The sequence below is a fragment of the Quercus suber genome, unplaced genomic scaffold (assembly GCF_002906115.3).
Source record: "Quercus suber isolate HL8 unplaced genomic scaffold, Cork oak 2.0 scaffold_394, whole genome shotgun sequence".
Taxonomy (NCBI): Eukaryota; Viridiplantae; Streptophyta; class Magnoliopsida; order Fagales; family Fagaceae; genus Quercus; species Quercus suber.
In genome coordinates this window covers 440,090-456,912 of record NW_027069846.1, presented here as the reverse complement: position 1 = coordinate 456,912, position 16,823 = coordinate 440,090, and the positions used below count along the sequence as shown (strand labels likewise).

At 37.6% G+C, this 16,823-nt stretch overlaps 3 protein-coding genes across 4 annotated transcripts; 2 read left to right on the top strand and 1 right to left on the bottom strand.

Moving 5' to 3' along the window:
- Positions 1-2: 2 nt before the first annotated feature.
- LOC112028398 (pentatricopeptide repeat-containing protein At1g71490) lies at positions 3-689 on the top strand (the record flags this gene model as incomplete). The annotated part of the gene is made up of 1 exon (XM_024061083.2): positions 3-689. A coding segment is annotated over one exon (687 nt), but the record flags the coding sequence as incomplete, so codon positions are not given.
- A 1,587-nt stretch (positions 690-2,276) lies between these two features.
- On the top strand, positions 2,277-12,596 carry LOC111999752 (probable DNA helicase MCM8). 2 transcript variants are annotated; one of them, XM_065761081.1, is made up of 17 exons: positions 2,277-2,595; positions 5,027-5,167; positions 5,258-5,375; positions 5,461-5,683; positions 5,800-5,963; positions 6,060-6,323; positions 7,750-7,845; positions 8,022-8,174; positions 9,145-9,215; positions 9,297-9,415; positions 9,653-9,782; positions 10,289-10,340; positions 10,466-10,628; positions 10,759-10,933; positions 11,495-11,665; positions 11,754-11,867; positions 12,255-12,596. In XM_065761081.1, exons 1-17 carry the CDS (start codon positions 2,419-2,421, stop codon positions 12,303-12,305), a joined length of 2,382 nt encoding a protein of 793 aa, XP_065617153.1. In that variant the 5' UTR covers positions 2,277-2,418; the 3' UTR covers positions 12,306-12,596. The 2 variants fall into 2 exon arrangements, with proteins under 2 accessions (XP_065617153.1, XP_065617152.1); XM_065761080.1 differs by lacking the exon at positions 2,277-2,595 and adding an exon at positions 4,390-4,702.
- Positions 12,597-13,691: 1,095 nt separating this feature from the next.
- Positions 13,692-16,317, bottom strand: LOC112028397 (pentatricopeptide repeat-containing protein At3g09650, chloroplastic). The gene has a single exon (XM_024061082.2). The coding sequence runs from the start codon at positions 16,145-16,147 to the stop codon at positions 13,868-13,870; it is 2,280 nt and encodes a 759-aa protein (XP_023916850.2). The 5' UTR covers positions 16,148-16,317; the 3' UTR covers positions 13,692-13,867.
- Between the last annotated feature and the right edge of the window lie 506 nt (positions 16,318-16,823).

Genomic DNA, 16,823 nt, shown 5'->3' with positions numbered 1-16,823 from the left:
GTGATGAATCTCTGATTAATTCCCTTTTTACATCTCTCAAGGACTTTGCAAGCCAAGGCCATCTATCAAAAGCATTCGAAACCTTCTCTCTTATCCAGCTCCATGCCTCTTCTTCTTCCTATGACCTTATCTCACATCCCATCTCTTTTCTTCTTCTATCTTGCACTAACCTTAAATCACTCCCACAAGGTCAACAGCTTCATGCCCAGATTATCTCCTTGGGTCTCCAACAACACCCCATTTTGGTGCCCAAGCTTGTTACTCTTTACTCAAGTTTTGACCTCTTTGCTGAAGCCCGTACTATTATTGCAAATTCAAGTATTTTGCACCCTTTGCCTTGGAATTTGCTTATCTCTGCTTATGTTAGGAATGGGATTTTTGGGGAGGCTCTTTCTGCCTATAAACACATGGTGGATAAGGGGATTAGACCAGATAATTTTACTTATGCATCTGTTCTCAAGGCTTGTGGTGAAAAATTGGATTTGGGTTTTGGTAGGGAGGTTCATAATTCTATTAATGCTAGCTCTGCTGGGTGGAACTTGTCTGTACATAATGCCTTGGTCTCCATGTATGGGAGGTTTGGGGAAATTGATATTGCTCAAAGCTTGTTCGACAAAATGCCAGAAAAGGATACTGTTTCTTGGAACATAATAGTACGGGCTTCAGCAAAGAGGTCAAAACTTGAGTAAAGAGTAACAAGCTTGGGCACCAAAATGGGGTGTTGTTGGAGACCCAAGGAGATAATCTGGGCATGAAGCTGTTGACCTTGTGGGAGTGATTTAAGGTTAGTGCAAGATAGAAGAAGAAAAGAGATGGGATGTGAGATAAGGTCATAGGAAGAAGAAGAGGCATGGAGCTGGATAAGAGAGAAGGTTTCGAATGCTTTTGATAGATGGCCTTGGCTTGCAAAGTCCTTGAGAGATGTAAAAAGGGAATTAATCAGAGATTCATCACCGCTTGTGTTAGTTTCTGGGACAGAATCATTTGATTCGCATGATGTGGACGGCTTATCGTATTGTTCTGTACCTTGTCTCCATTTTCTAGGAATGTATTTCTGGATTTGAGATATAGAGATAACCCTTGGGATAAACCGAGATGGAGCAGGCGGCATACACTATAAATGTATGTGTGTGTGTGTGATGATAGCATGGCCAGTGAGAACTGACCGCATGGCTTCACCCACATTCGCAACATGTGGCTTGGAAAAACCCACATTCGCATGGCTTCACCCACATTCCACAAACAATTCCAAAACCCATATTGGGGAGACAAAACCAGATCGGCGGTGAGATTGGTGGATTCGATTGACGCTGCAAAGCAAGAAATCGAACCTAAGAACTGGTTGCGTCGACGATGGTGGAGCCGGTGATGAGTTGCACCAACAAAATATTGAGGGGGAGAGAAGAACCAAGAGATGGAGGGTGATGAGCCCGAAGGTGAGTGACTGGCTGAGTTGTGGGAGAGAAGAGCTGAGAGTGAGAGTGGGGAAGAAAGTATCGGGACATAGCAACATAACAGTGTAAACAAGATGGTTATGGACAGCGTAGATATTCATATGTTAGTATTTAAATAATTATTATTTTTTGGATTGGATTATTTAAATAAATTAAACATAGTAAAACAATGGTTAGCTCTGACTTGGAGAAATTTCCCTCAATTTATTGTGTAAATTATTGTAAAATCATTTATATATTTTAATGTTAGTTCTTTATCATTAGACCAATAGATTAATCGGTTTTTGGTGTAAGTAAAGATTGAACCCTATATCTTTTATTCAACTATCATAGACTTTACTAGTTGAATTAATTGAAACACACTACATATATACTTAAATAGCTTAACCCATTAACTAGCTCGTGTTATTAGTAGTAAAACTGTAAAAGTTAATAAATTTATTTTTATGAGAAAAGTTAATAATTTTTTGAATTACACTAGGTGTGTGACAATTTTTTCCAAACTTTTCCTCCTAGGATACCTTGAAAAAAGTAAAATCTAAAATGAGTAATGTCTATTATACATTGTTATATTACGCGCACAATACTTTTTAAAATAAGATCGTGACTTTAAAACATGATTTTTGTTCAAAAACTAAATTGTGTTTACGTTGTATATAACAAGTAACGTGCACCAACAATTATCCCTCATGGATGGGTAAAATCTGTTGCACCACACACTCTGTGATTTCATAAAGTAAATTCGCCATACTCACTATTCCATTTTATGAAAATGTGTAACAACTAATAAGCATCCCCCATGTGAAATATTGTACTATAGTAGTCTAGCATTAAAGCCAAAACGACAACGGTCCCTTTTCTTTGTTTCTCCTAAATTTTCGATCTCCCGCCAAAATCCAGCTCAGAGAGCTGAAATTCGAAATCCATCGGAGGAAGCTACAGAAAGAGAAAGACAGAGACCGAGATGGGGATGGGTTCAAGGTCCGGGTCCGGGTCCGGAGACCCAAGCGGGTACATGGATATCCTGGCTTCATACTTTCCCCAACAGCTTTTCCCAACAATCGAAGATGACTGCCTCAACCTCACTTCTGCTCTCTTTTCCTTCTTCTCCACTCCACTTGCCCTAAATCTCGCTTCTCAGGTCTCTCTCTCTCTCTCTCTTTAGTACGGGCTTCAGCAAAGAGGTCAAAACTTGAGTAAAGAGTAACAAGCTTGGGCACCAAAATGGGGTGTTGTTGGAGACCCAAGGAGATAATCTGGGCATGAAGCTGTTGACCTTGTGGGAGTGATTTAAGGTTAGTGCAAGATAGAAGAAGAAAAGAGATGGGATGTGAGATAAGGTCATAGGAAGAAGAAGAGGCATGGAGCTGGATAAGAGAGAAGGTTTCGAATGCTTTTGATAGATGGCCTTGGCTTGCAAAGTCCTTGAGAGATGTAAAAAGGGAATTAATCAGAGATTCATCACTGCTTGTGTTTGTTTCTGGGACAGAATCATTTGATTCGCATGATGTGGACGGCTTATCGTATTGTTCTGTACCTTGTCTCCATTTTCTAGGAATGTATTTCTGGATTTGAGATATAGAGATACCCCTTGGGATAAACCGAGATGGAGCAGGCGGCATACACTATAAATGTACGTATGTGTGTGTGATGATAGCATGGCCAGTGAGAAATGACCGCATGGCTTCACCCACATTCGCAACATGTGGCTTGGAAAAACCCACATTCGCATGGCTTCACCCACATTCCACAAACAATCCCAAAACCCATATTGGGGAGACAAAACCAGATCGGCGGTGAGATTGGTGGACTCGATTGACGCTGCAAAGCAAGAAATCGAACCTAAGAACTGGTTGCGTTGACGATGGTGGAGCCGGTGATGAGTTGCACCAACACAATATTGAGGGGGAGAGAAGAACCAAGAGATGGAGGGTGATGAGCCCGAAGGTTAGTGACTGGCTGGGTTGTGGGAGAGAAGAGCTGAGAGTGAGAGGGGAAGAAAGTATCGGGACTGAGCAACATAACAGTGTAAACAAGATGGTTATGGCCAGCGTAGATATTCATCAAATCTTTCATATGTGGTATTTAAATAATTTTTTCTTTTTTTGGATTGGATTATTTAAATAAATTATACATAGTAAAACAATGGACAGCACTGATTTTGAGAAATTTTCCTCAAAAATCATTTATATATCTTAAATTTAGATCTTAATCATCAGAGAAAGACCCCAATCGATTTTTAGTATAGATAAAAATTGAACTCCAAATATTTTATTTAACCATTAAAGACTTTACTAGTTGAGCTAACTGGAACCTACTACATATATACTTAAACAAAACTCATTAAGTAGCTAGTGTTATTAATAGTAAAAGTTAGTAAATTTATTTTTATAAGAAAAGTTAATAATTTTTTGAATTACACTAGGCGTGAGACAATTTTTTCCAAAAATTTCCTCCTAGGATACCTTGAAAAAAGTAAAAACTAAAAGGAGCAACGTCTATTATACATTGTCATATTACACACACAGTACTTATTAAAATAAGATGGTGACTTTAAAACATGATTTTCGTTCAAAAATTGAATTGTATGTATGGTGTGTAACAAGTAATGTGCACCAACAATGATCCCTTATGGATGGGTATAATCTATTACACCATGTACTCTGTAATTTCATAAACTAAATTCGCCAACTATTAAGCATTCTTGATGTCGTGATCGTTCTACAAGTATAAATACTTGTGAAGTGTAAGGAGTAATTGTCAGAATTTAAGTCTCCATAAGGGAGTTTCATACACATATACATTTAAATTAAGTTAAATTAAAAATTCTATCTTATAAAAAAAAAAAAAAAGAATCTAAATTCGCCAGACTCACTATTCCATTTTATGAAAATGTGTAATAAGCATCCCCCATGTGAAATATTGTACTATAGTAGTCTAGCATTAAAGCCAAAACGACAACGGTCCCTTTTCTTTGTTTCTCCTAAATTTTCGATCTCCCGCCAAAATCCAGCTCAGAGAGCTGAAATTCGGAATCCATCGGAGGAAGCTACAGAAAGAGAAAGACAGAGACCGAGATGGGGATGGGTTCAAGGTCCGGGTCCGGAGACCCAAGCGGGTACATGGATATCCTGGCTTCATACTTTCCCCAACAGCTTTTCCCAACAATCGAAGATGACTGCCTCAACCTCACTTCTGCTCTCTTTTCCTTCTTCTCCACTCCACTTGCCCTAAATCTCGCTTCTCAGGTCTCTCTCTCTCTCTCTCTCTCTCTAAGCAATTGGATTTTTGAGAGTTGTATGTGTTTTTGAATGTGGATTTTGAGGCATTTTCATTTTCATCTCCAATTTTCAAACTTCGGCATTTGTCACTAACGGTTTGGGGGTTTCTTTGAAAATTTTCATGTGTAAAAGAGTGTTCATTTTGTTAATTGTGCTAAAAAAAAAGAGTAAGAGGCAAATAAACTAAAAAGCTAAAAGAAAAAAAAAATGTTCATTCAAGCTCGCCAATTTCATCTCGGATAATTTTCTTAGTGAATATAGAAGGTTGATATTTTTTGAATTGCGCCACAGGTAAAAGATGACGATGGCGTCTTCGTTTTGTCAATTGACTTCCAACAATTCCGGAAAGTATGTGGTCTCGAAGAGTTTTACATAATGCTAGAGGATAAACCTAAGGCGGCTCTCTTATGCATGAGTGCCGCAATTCACAAGGTACAAAGTGATAATTGTAGAAATTTCTTGAAAATTTTTGTTTTTGGCTTAGCATATTTTAAATTTTATCTTTATTTAACATGGAAGCAGGTTCTTTTGAATAATTTGGAGAAAAACATGATTGAAGATGGTGCGAAAATAAATATACGACTGCACAACTACCCTGAAACTATGATTGCCCTGAAGAACTTAAAAGCAGCTTATATTGGTAAGTCTTAAAATATTCATCACTAGTCCAAGTTTATTATATGTTAAGGAAACGATATAGACAATATCACTTGTTGACATGACAGACAAGCTTGTATCCGTGCGTGGTACCGTAGTAAAGGTTAGCACTGTCAAGCCTCTAGTGGTGCAGATGAGTTTTCACTGTGCAAAGTGCAAAACTGAAATTACGCGTATTTTCCCTGATGGAAAGTTTTCGCCACCACAAAGTTGTGATTTATATGGATGCAAGAGCAAAAATTTTACTCCAATTCGATCTACTGCTCAAACAACAGATTTTCAGAAAATAAGGTAAGCTCAGCGATGCTAACTTCTGCTTCAATACTTTCAGAACTGCTATTTCTATTTAGACATCCCTCTTTCAGCTAATATTGATAACATTTTGATTTTCCCTCGTCCAACTTCAGGCTGCAGGAACTTTTAAAGCCTGAAGATCATGAAGAAGGTCGAGTTCCTCGAACAGTAGAATGTGAACTAACCCAAGATCTTGTTGATGCGTGCATACCTGGAGATGTGGTGACTGTCACTGGAATTATCAGAGTAATTAATAATTACATGGATATTGGAGGAGGTATGATAAAGATATTCCTTTGACACAGTTTATTCAGTTCATTGCTAGACATGGATGTTTGCTAATGCTGTTTGGAGCAAACTTCATTATTTTCAGGAAAATCGAAAAGCAAAAATCAAGGGTTCTACTACTTGTATCTAGAAGCAGTTTCAATAAAAAACTCCAAGTCACAGTCTACACCTGAGGATTCACAAGATTCTAATTCTAAAGCTAGAGCTACGGAGCTGTGCAATTTATTCTCATTTTCTCCGAGGGATTTGGAATTTGTTGTGAAGTTTAAAGAGGAAAATGGCTCAGATATCTTCAGGCAAATACTTCAATCTATATGTCCTTCAATCTATGGACATGAGCTTGTTAAAGGTAATGTTATGTGTACTCCATTCATTGTTATTTATATGGTCCAAGGGTTTCATGCTAAATCTTTTAATTTTTTAAAGTGTGGTCTTTTGTCATCTTTCTTGTTCTTCCCTTACTGTTTTACTTGATCGTTGTAATTTTGGTTCTTGATTTGTGCCCCCATTGTACATTCCCAATGTACTCGGGTTGGCTGATTTCTTATTTTAATAAAATTTTTGCTACTTATCAATTTTTTTTTTCCCCATTGCTTGTTCTATTCTATTACAATTGTCCCCACCCTGTCCCTGTATAAGGGTATAATGCTGACTAATCCAAAAGTAATGGTTTGAGTATCTTGCTTGGCAAATATAGTATGTGCTAATGTTTTGTTTTGGACTCTCCAAACCCAATTTCCCATCTTAACAACTTCAGTTGGAACAAATACAACAGTTTATGGACTTGTTAAAATTGCTTAAAATGTTTACTCCAATAACACTCAGTTTTTTGTATTTGAAATGAAGGAAAACAATAGATTGCATTGTAAAAATCATAATAAAATATTTGAGGTTGTACCTCAAGTTTCTCCAAAAACTATGCATCTACTAATAATGTAATGGATAAACAATTGAACCGTTCCACATGCTTCAACAACTCCATGGGCTTCAGAGGCTTTCTGGTATGTAGGAACTACAAGAATGAGCACCTACTAGTGTCCACAGACTAAGTCCCACGATATATATGATGATGGAGCCCTAGAGCAAAAGAGACCATGAGAGAGAGGAGCACTCTTAGAGGGGCAAAGCTTTGGTCCAGTGCTGCAGTGCACTGGACTGGACACAACGTGGACAATGTGGCCAATTTTAGACAAGTGTCCAAATCGTGTTGGAGTGCCAAACCCCTCTTGAAGGCTAGAGCTTTCACTACGGCCAGCTATGAGGGAGGTCACATTGTCTTAGCAACCCTTTTTGTTTAGGAAATTGTGCTCAATTAGCTACTCCTACTTGCAGTAAACCTTAGAGTTATGGTTTTTCTGAATGTTGGGTTGCCCACATCACATGGGCGTTGTCCCCATCACATGGCACAATGCCAACATAATACTTCAAAGCTTCCTTTTACTGTGAATAAAAGAAGAAATATGGATTCATGAAAGTTTAATTCCTGATTCACTTCTGAATGGTATGCTTCGGGTTCATTTAGATAATTAAGATCAGGTTCTAGGTTATGGTTCAGGAAGGATTCAATGTGCTCATTCTTTAAACTTTCACTGACATGTGCTGGCCACAGATATAATGGCATTTGAGATAACTATTTCTTTTGTGAAATCACATAATTGTATACACATAATTGAGTATGAAAACCTACTTTCTTAGGCTGCACTCTAGATTATGTCCTTATTGAGCATGTATCTGAAATTGAGGTGTTTTTATCAAATTTCCTTTTTTCTCAACAGCGGGCATAACATTAGCACTGTTTGGAGGTGTTCGGAAGCATTTAAAGGATCGGAACAAGGTCCCTGTTAGAGGAGACATTCATGTCATAGTTGTTGGTATGTTTAAACTCTTTTTGGATGGAACTAAATCTGGTCAGTTATTGAAAATGAGAATGAAAATGATACCACATCAAAGTATTTTCATCAACTAGAGGTCAAGGTTTCAGGGAGTATTATATCATTCATGGGGAAGAGAAGTTGAAGTTGTATCATGTTAATTGTCATTTTACTAGGTGATCCTGGATTAGGAAAGAGCCAAATACTGCAAGCAGCAGCTGCTGTTTCTCCACGCGGCATTTATGTATGTGGTAATGCCACTACAAAAGCTGGCCTCACTGTAGCTGTTGTGAAGGATTCCATGACAAGCGACTATGCTTTTGAGGCTGGTAGTTATTTCATATTTCCCTTTCTGAATTGTGATGTTTTGCTATCTTATTTGTTTACTCTGTTGCATTGGAATGTGAATGCTTTACTAATGATTCAGGTAGTGGTTGATTGACTGAATTTCACAAGTATTTCAATTTTCAACAGATTTTTGAAATCTTCTTTGTGTTGTTTTCATTTATCTTCAGTGTTTTAATATTCTCAAAGGAGATTTACCACATGGTTAGACACTTGGAAATGTTGTTGCTATAGAACAATAGGTTTGATAACTTTTGATTCTTGCAATAGATAATGCAATATATTGAAATATTTAGTGATTTTGGGTGTTCTATGTTTTGGGGTAGTAAGGGGTTGGAGGACACTCTAAATTTTCTCTTGGGTCTAGCCTTCTCTATCTGACTGTTAAGAATTCCTGTTAAGTGTGATACTTCTAGTTGTGAAATGCAGTATTGCATGGGAAATTCTGATGCCTTTCTAACCTGATTATCATGCCAAAAAAAAGGAAAAAGAAAATGGGGAAACCTTTAGTTTTCTTTTTGTCTTCTGTATGTACTCTATTATTATAGCCTTATTGCAAAAAGAATGCCAAATTCCACAATTATTTAGTTGAAGCTTTCAAGCAGAAACATAATCTTTTGAAGTAGCCAAGCATTAGAGATTTCTGATATGACAGGTGGAAAAGAGATGAATTGTTTCTGATTCTTGTCAAATAGTTGATTAAGCTACCATAGCAAGGATTAATCTAAAAAAATTATAGGAATTTATAATGTCTCTCCAACTTTAGAGCATAGAGACACGACTTCTGGGTTGTTTGACAACTACAGATCTGCCTGACTCAAAATAGTTTTGCTAGCTAAGAAATCAACATATATAAAATTGGGTCCATGAATGCTCAATGCTTGTGAATCATCTCTACCGCATGGAAAATTTTAACTCTTATACTCTTAAAGTAACAACTGAATGTCCCAATAGGTGCCATGGTACTTGCAGACGGTGGGTTGTGCTGCATTGATGAGTTTGACAAAATGTCTGCAGAACATCAGGTTTGTCCTGCTGTTAATCAATCTTTTATGATTGCTCTTTTTAGTATCAAATAGGTTTCACTTATCTTGGGATTACTGCAGGCTCTACTGGAAGCCATGGAACAGCAGTGTGTCTCTATTGCAAAGGCTGGACTGGTAGCAAGTTTATCTGCCCGAACTTCAGTCTTAGCAGCAGCAAACCCTGTTGGTGGTCATTATAAGTAATCTCTTAAAATTTCATTTTGTAATTTAATAATTTCTTTCTAGACTGTTCTTTAAGTTGATATTAGATGAATTTATCTTTCTTCATGGGCCATGTAAAAATCATGTAAGTAGTGACAGATGACACTGAGTTGGTAAGTAGCAGAACGACTGTTATATTATTATAGTATGATGCTGATTATTATGTTTTTCAAAAACATGTTGATAAATTTTAATATCAAATGTCCAAATTGCAGCCGAGCAAAAACTGTGAATGAAAACTTGAAAATGAGTGCTGCACTCCTCTCACGATTTGATCTGGTTTTCATATTACTTGATAAACCTGATGAATTTCTGGATAAGCGAGTCTCAGAGCACATCATGTCGGTAAGTTTCCCCATCTGGCCTTTTTTTGGCGGTGCATGATTATGAATGAATGACAAGCTACTCATATCTTATGAAGGTCTATGGGACTATGCCATTTATCTTTAGCATTAATACTGTCATGCAGTCACAGTGACAATTTGGAAAGTAATCACTCATGACACCCAAATGGGTAGTGGAAATTTATCCAAAAATGTCATGAACAAATTTTGGTAGGATTGATACTTTAAAAGGAAAAAAAGAAAAGTGTAAAAGAGAAATAAGCATGTGTTATTGTTGTTGTGCAAGTAATGATTATTCCCAAGATAAGAAATATTTGCAATTATCTTTTACTGTTAAACATACATGAATTTGGTTAACTAGATAAAAATACCAGGTGTACTTAAAATTCTTCAACAAATTGGAGCGTCAGTTTTCAAAGTACTGGTTCTATAGGACCACAAATTCTTCTAGGTAATCTTTGTGTGTGTAATTCAATAATAAAACTCACATAAATATCTGTTTTACAGCTTCATTCTGGACATGGAGAACTTTCACCAGCTGCAAAAAAGCTACGGAGAGGTAGTGTTTACACTTTTATTTCTCCTCCATCTTTGACTTAGGAAGGAAGTTTTCTAATAATGAAAGAAATCAATTTGACTGACATCAAATTTTCTCTGAAACTGTTTATGCTTTTGCTTCACCAGATGCAGCATCACAGAGTGCTCAAGGCATAAATGTGAGTGTAAAAGGTGGTTCTTTAGTTTCTCAGTGGAGACTTGACCCAAAGAAAGATGTTGATTTTGTTCCACTACCAGCTCAACTTCTTCGCAAATATATTGCTTATGCTCGAACTTATGTCTTTCCTAGGTGATTTGATCGAATCTCTACATTGCATCTCTAATGAAGATATTTGTTATTGAAAAATATATGGTTTAGTTCTTTGTTCTTGTTTCCTCTTTTTCTTTTTGATTATTTTAATTTTAATTTTCAAAATCAGGATGTCAAAGCTGGCAGCAGAAATCCTGCAGAAGTTTTACTTACAACTTAGGGATCGTAATACATCAGCTGATGGTACACCAATAACTGCCAGGCAACTGGAAAGTCTGGTCAGGCTGGCAGAGGCTCGAGCTAGGCTAGACTTAAGAGAAGAGATAACAGCCCAAGATGCAATGGTGAATACTCTATGATCTATCTAGATGTTAATATCATTGGTCCTGTCACTATTCCTTTTCTCATAAAGGATTTTGATCAGTAGATTAAAGTAGGAAAATATGTTTGACTATTGTAAGGGAGCTTAATTTTGAAAGTGCTCTTGCAAAATATAAAGTACTCATGATTTAAGGAAGCATTTTATAATATATTTTTTTTTTTGATAAGTTGAAGCATTTTATAATTCTTGAAATGGCCAACAATAGAAAATCCAGTTTGAAGCTAATGCTACCTAAAAACACGAGAATTTTCCAAATGTTTGAAGCTGAAAATGGTCTTAAATAATGGCATGAAGCTAAAAAAATATTTCTTTTGTCTGGCATTCTTAAGTTTGATGCAACCCTATGACATGAACAAGAACCATTATTTTAATTAAAGGTTGTGGATAATATCTGCAATATTTTTAGCAATAATTTTGATTATTGATCACTCAATTTAAATGAAGTTTAGAACAACTATACCTTTGGTTTTACAATCTGGATCAGTACACATGAAGTTCATACTTAACGACATGTATCTTGCAGGATGTGGTTGAAATAATGAAAGAATCCTTGTATGACAAGTATGTTGATGAGCATGGTTTTGTGGATTTTGGTCGGAGTGGGGGGATGAGTCAACAGAAAGAAGCAAAACGGTTTTTAAGTGCTCTCAATAAGCAATCAGAATTGGATCAGAAAGATTGCTTTTCGATTTCTGTATGAGCTCTTGCTTCTCTTGTCTTTTCTAGTTATGATTTATGCTCCTTTAGTCATGCATATATATATATATATTATGGCATTTCAGGAAATTTACAGCTTGGCAGATAGGATTGGTCTTAGGGTTCCTGATATTGACACATTTGTGGATAATTTAAACAGTGTGGGTTATCTACTCAAGAAGGGACCAAAGATATATCAGGTACAAATTGCAATCATTTTGTAAACGCTTTAAGACTCAGATCCAATATTGCATACATGCCATTTGAGAATTAAAACATGGGTAACAAAGGATATAGGTTTTTAGTAACCTATTTGAGGTTGCAAACAGTCATGATATTCTGGAACCTCTGGCCACTGAACCAAATACCTAGGTAATATCTCAGATTGTTGTTAATTGACAATTTTGACAAGAACAAATTTCTATCTATGCTTCTAAGGTTGATAATGTTATGAACATGAATGCATATAAAAGGGTAATCTTCATTAATAATCACCATGATAATGAGTGGATACCTTCAGCTCTTACTGTGCATCCATTTAAGTTCAGTGACATGCAACTTGTCATTAATAATGCATTCTCTTACAGGTGCTGTCCTCATCTTATTCACGAAGTCAATCATCAAGGTCGAGGGGATAAACTGGAATAGCATTAGAGAGCAGGTCCAATTTTGTTTCTTTTTAAAACATTCTTCTGAAGTCCTGTCAAATCACTTCAGATGCATCATTACTGATTCTCATCAATGCTAAAAAGTTGTATTGAGGGGTTTATGGTAACATCTATACTAAAAAATTCTTCAACTATATAAATTGTAAATTGAGCATTATGTCATGTATATATTAACAGATTGGATAAAACAAACAATGTTGGGCAGCAAGTTTGTAGAGACAAATAGTATGTTGTTGCCCTTAGAAGTTCAATATGAATGAATTTTCGTCAAAGAATGCCTGTCTATTGCATTGTTTAAATTGTTTAATCCATTAAAAAAAAAAAAAAAAAAAATGAAAATGAGCTCATGAGTAGTGTAGGAATGGCAACGGGCCGGAGGAATTTATATAAAACCTGCCCCTGCCTCGTCCAATACCACCTAACACAAACATGGGTTGGGTTTATCCGGGTCAGGTTAGGTCAGCCAACACACCTATCTTTTGAAATAATTTTTTAGCAAATAAAGTTCAATAACCTCACTGACAAACACATAGCACATAATATTCAACAGTCTCATAGACAAGATATACATTAAAAGCATTTAAGTATCATTGGGGTGGGGTGGTGAGGCCCCAAGGGTCAGGGGTAAACTGTAAACTACCAATCCTAGTTAGGTGACAAAGGTGACCATTCATGCATAACATAGAAGATTATTTTACATATAAATTTAAGCTTCATAACTTTCAGATCCAAAGCAAATGATTATGTTTGCTTTCCCCCTCTTTTTTGGTGGGAAATTCCAACTTCAGTATTATAATATACAGAGACATACCAGAGTGGTCAAAAAGAATCAGAAGCATACTCAATTACCCATCTCCATCAATAGGTTCTAACCGCCACTCACTCCCATAATAAGAATTAGGCAAACCCAACCAAAATTTGAAAGCCTCTGCTGCTCGCTTCCTCTCGATCCTTCTGTCTTGCCTGGCCTGTGAGGCATGCTTACTAGTAAACATCCTCGAATGCATTTCCACTTTTAATCCATTAAAAAAAAAAAAAAACTGAAAATGAGCTCATGAGTAGTGTAGGGATGTCAATGGCCAGAGCAATTTATATAAAACCTGTCCCTGCCTCGTCCAATCCCACCTAACACAAACATGGGTTGGGTTTATCCGGGTCAGGTTAGGTCAGCCAACACATCTATCTTTTGAAATAATTTTTTTAGCAAATAAAGTTCAATAACCTCACTGACAAACACATAGCACATAATATTCAACAGTCTCATAGACAAGATATACATTAAAAGCATTTAAGTATCATTGGGGTGGGGCCTCACCACCCCACCCCAATGATACTTAAATGCTTTTAAGGTGACCATTCATGCATAACATAGAAGATTATTTTACATATAAATTTAAGCTTCATAACTTTCAGATCCAAAGCAAATGATTATGTTTGCTTTCCCCCTCTTTTTTGGTGGGAAATTCCAACTTCAGTATTATAATATACAGAGACATACCAGAGTGGTCAAAAAGAATCAGAAGCATACTCAATTACCCATCTCCATCAATAGGTTCTAACCGCCACTCACTCCCATAATAAGAATTAGGCAAACCCAACCAAAATTTGAAAGCCTCTGCTGCTCGCTTCCTCTCGATCCTTCTGTCTTGCCTGGCCTGTGAGGCATGCTTACTAGTAAACATCCTCGAATGCATTTCCACATAGATTTTTGTAAACTTGGTCTTGTTTGGTGGTATCCCATACTCTTCCATACAAGCCACAATTTCTAAAGCCTTTTTAAAGAAAGCTGCCCTCACACAGATATCAGCCAGTGTATCTAAAAGCCCTTCATCTGGTTTCAATCGTGGTGGAGAAGATGAAGAATCAGGAACCTCTCCTTCCCCTTTCACCCCGCACCTCTCCTTTACTTCATTCCAGAGCAGAAGTGCCTCTCCTGGCTTTCTGGCCAATGCAATTCCATTGGCCAGACTGCCATAAGTAGAGACATCTGGGTAAAACCCATTCTCTTTCATTTTTTGAACTATTTTCTGTGCTTCTACAAGCAATCCCAGTCTACAATAGCCTTCAACCAACATATTCCATGCAATTAAATCAACCTTCACTCGAGGGTCATCGAGCATCTCATCAAATACCTGGTTAGCCAGCTTTGGTTGACCAGACAAGGCAAAAGCTTTCATCAAAGTGGTATAACTAATCTTCGTGGGAGCTATTCCTCTTGCTCGCATCTCGTTAAAGAAGGCAAGAGCCCCTGCACTGTCATCAACTAGTATACACCCATCAATCAAGATATTATAGGACACCACATCAGGCTCAATTCCTGCATCATCAGCCATCTCCCTAAGCAATTCCTTTGCCTTGTCTATCTGCAGTTGCTGGCAGTAACCCTTGAGGAGTACATTGTAGGTTATCCGATTCGCAGCTACACCAATTCTTGTCATTTCAGCTAGCACTTCACGAGCCCGGTCCATCAACCCTGCCTTCACCAGTGCAGAAACAACAGTTGTATATGTTACATGGTCAGGGTGACTAGAACTATCATCCTGGCGCCGCATTGCTTCTAGCATTCGGACCGTGTCAGTGACACGACCAGCCTTCATATAACCTTTCATTAGGGTGGTGTAATCTCTAGTGTTAGGAGCATACGCTTTCGGCAACAATGGTGGCTCATAATTGCCCGACTCAATACTATTAGGAAGCAACTTCACAAACACATCTCCGTCTTTGTCTCTATATCTGTCTCCATTTCTATCCCCATCTTGATCCTCTTGACCCGAATTTTCTAAATTCGAGTCTCTGAGAATCCTGCAGAGATCTCTCCTACCTTCCCTCATTGCTTGAACCATTTTCTCCGCCGTTTCTAAATCTCCAAAACCAACATAAGCCGCAATAAGCGAATGCAATGTTGTCATACACAACGGAATTCCCTTCTCAATAATCCTCTCTAATACAAATACAAGCAAATCTTTCCTGTTAGCTCTAGCACACAACTTAATCATAACATTATAAGTTAGCACATCAGGCTCAGCACCAAACTCAGGCATTTCATCAAACAATTGCAAGAACCTCTTAGTGTCACCCAAATTGGCACAGGCATTGAGCACAGCATTGTAAGCACCCGTGTCAGGCCGCGAGTCAGCAACTATAGTGGGGTCCGCGAATTTGCGGACTCGCTTGGTCACCGACCCGAACAGCTTGAGCGCTTCAATGGGGCCGTCATCGCCAGAAGCGGCGAGCCGGCTCACCACAGCACTCCATGCCTTGACATGGGGAAGATAGCCAGAGCGGAGCATGGACTTGACAATTGAACTGGCATAGAGCGTGTGGCCAGCCTTGGCGGCTGCCACGGCAAGGAGGCCGAGGGAATTGGCATCGAGGCGGTGTAGCTGCCGCTCTTTGCGGAGGCGCGTGATGATGGACTGGGCGCGTGTGAGGCCTACACGGGTGTTTAGGTAGGACAACTGGGAAACCAAGCGGCTAAGGCAAGTGGCACTTGGGAGATGAGTGCATTGAGTGTAGGCAATCCAGGCTTCCTCTGTTTTTCTTCGACGGAGGAGAGTTAAAAGTTTATTGTCTTGTGAATTGTGTAGCTCTGTGGTGGTGGTGGTGGTGGTGACAGAGAGGTCTGATGGGCTAGTATGATTTGTTGCGGTATGTACACGAAATGGGTGCTTGGATTTAGTGGTGGTGGAGGAAGAAGGTGGAGGAGAAGCCCAGTGGAGAGTGAGAGTTTGGGTTAGTGGGAAAGAGTTAGAGGTTGATGATGAAGAGGAAGATGAAAGTGTTGGAAATGATTGCAGTGGTTTTGCGTTCATGACTGGGCCATTTGGGAGAAACAGGAGTTTGGAGTGGGAAAAGGTAGGAGCTTGGTTTGAATTTTTTTGGGAAGAAGAAGATAATGCGAGGGAGAGAGAGAGAGTTTCAGGTTATATTGAGTGGACGTGGAAACTACTACGTCGAGTATATCCTGTCCTCTTGTTTGTCACGCAGCCTTACGGTTACCATGTGTTGGATTTTTTTACAGTTAAATTAGTTCTTATGTGTTTTTTGGTCTTTACAGTTAAATTAGTTACTTCTCTTTTTTACTTAAAAAAAAAAAAAGAAGTTAATCGGGCTCTTTAAGATATTCGTGTTTTTTTTTTTTTGGGAATTTTTAAGATATTTGTTAATAAACTATTTTAGAAAAGTTTTGATACAATTTTTATGAAAAATATAAATTTTTTTAAGGGTATGTTTGGATATCGCTTATTGCTGAAAAACTGAAAACTAAAAACACTGTAGCAAAATAATTTTTAAATGTGCGAATAGTGTTGTAAGTCCTAGTTTTAAAGTTAATTTTGGCAGATTCCGTACTTATGGGTAAACTCACACTAAATCAATATTATTAAGACATTCGTTAGCTTTTTTTTAAAATAAAAAATAAAAAAAGGCATTACTTTAGATACGTGCATTAATATTTTTAATTAAATTTAAAATTTTTATAGGTTTACA

Coding starts and splice junctions, on each gene's coding strand:
- LOC111999752 (XM_065761081.1), top strand. CDS start 2,419: ATGGGGATGGGTTCAAGGTCCGGGTCCGGGTCCGGAGACCCAAGCGGG. Junction 7,846..8,021: donor CATTCATGTCATAGTTGTTG/GTATGTTTAAAC, acceptor TCATTTTACTAG/GTGATCCTGGATTAGGAAAG. Junction 10,341..10,465: donor TGCAAAAAAGCTACGGAGAG/GTAGTGTTTACA, acceptor TTGCTTCACCAG/ATGCAGCATCACAGAGTGCT.
- LOC112028397 (XM_024061082.2), bottom strand. CDS start 16,147: ATGAACGCAAAACCACTGCAATCATTTCCAACACTTTCATCTTCCTCT.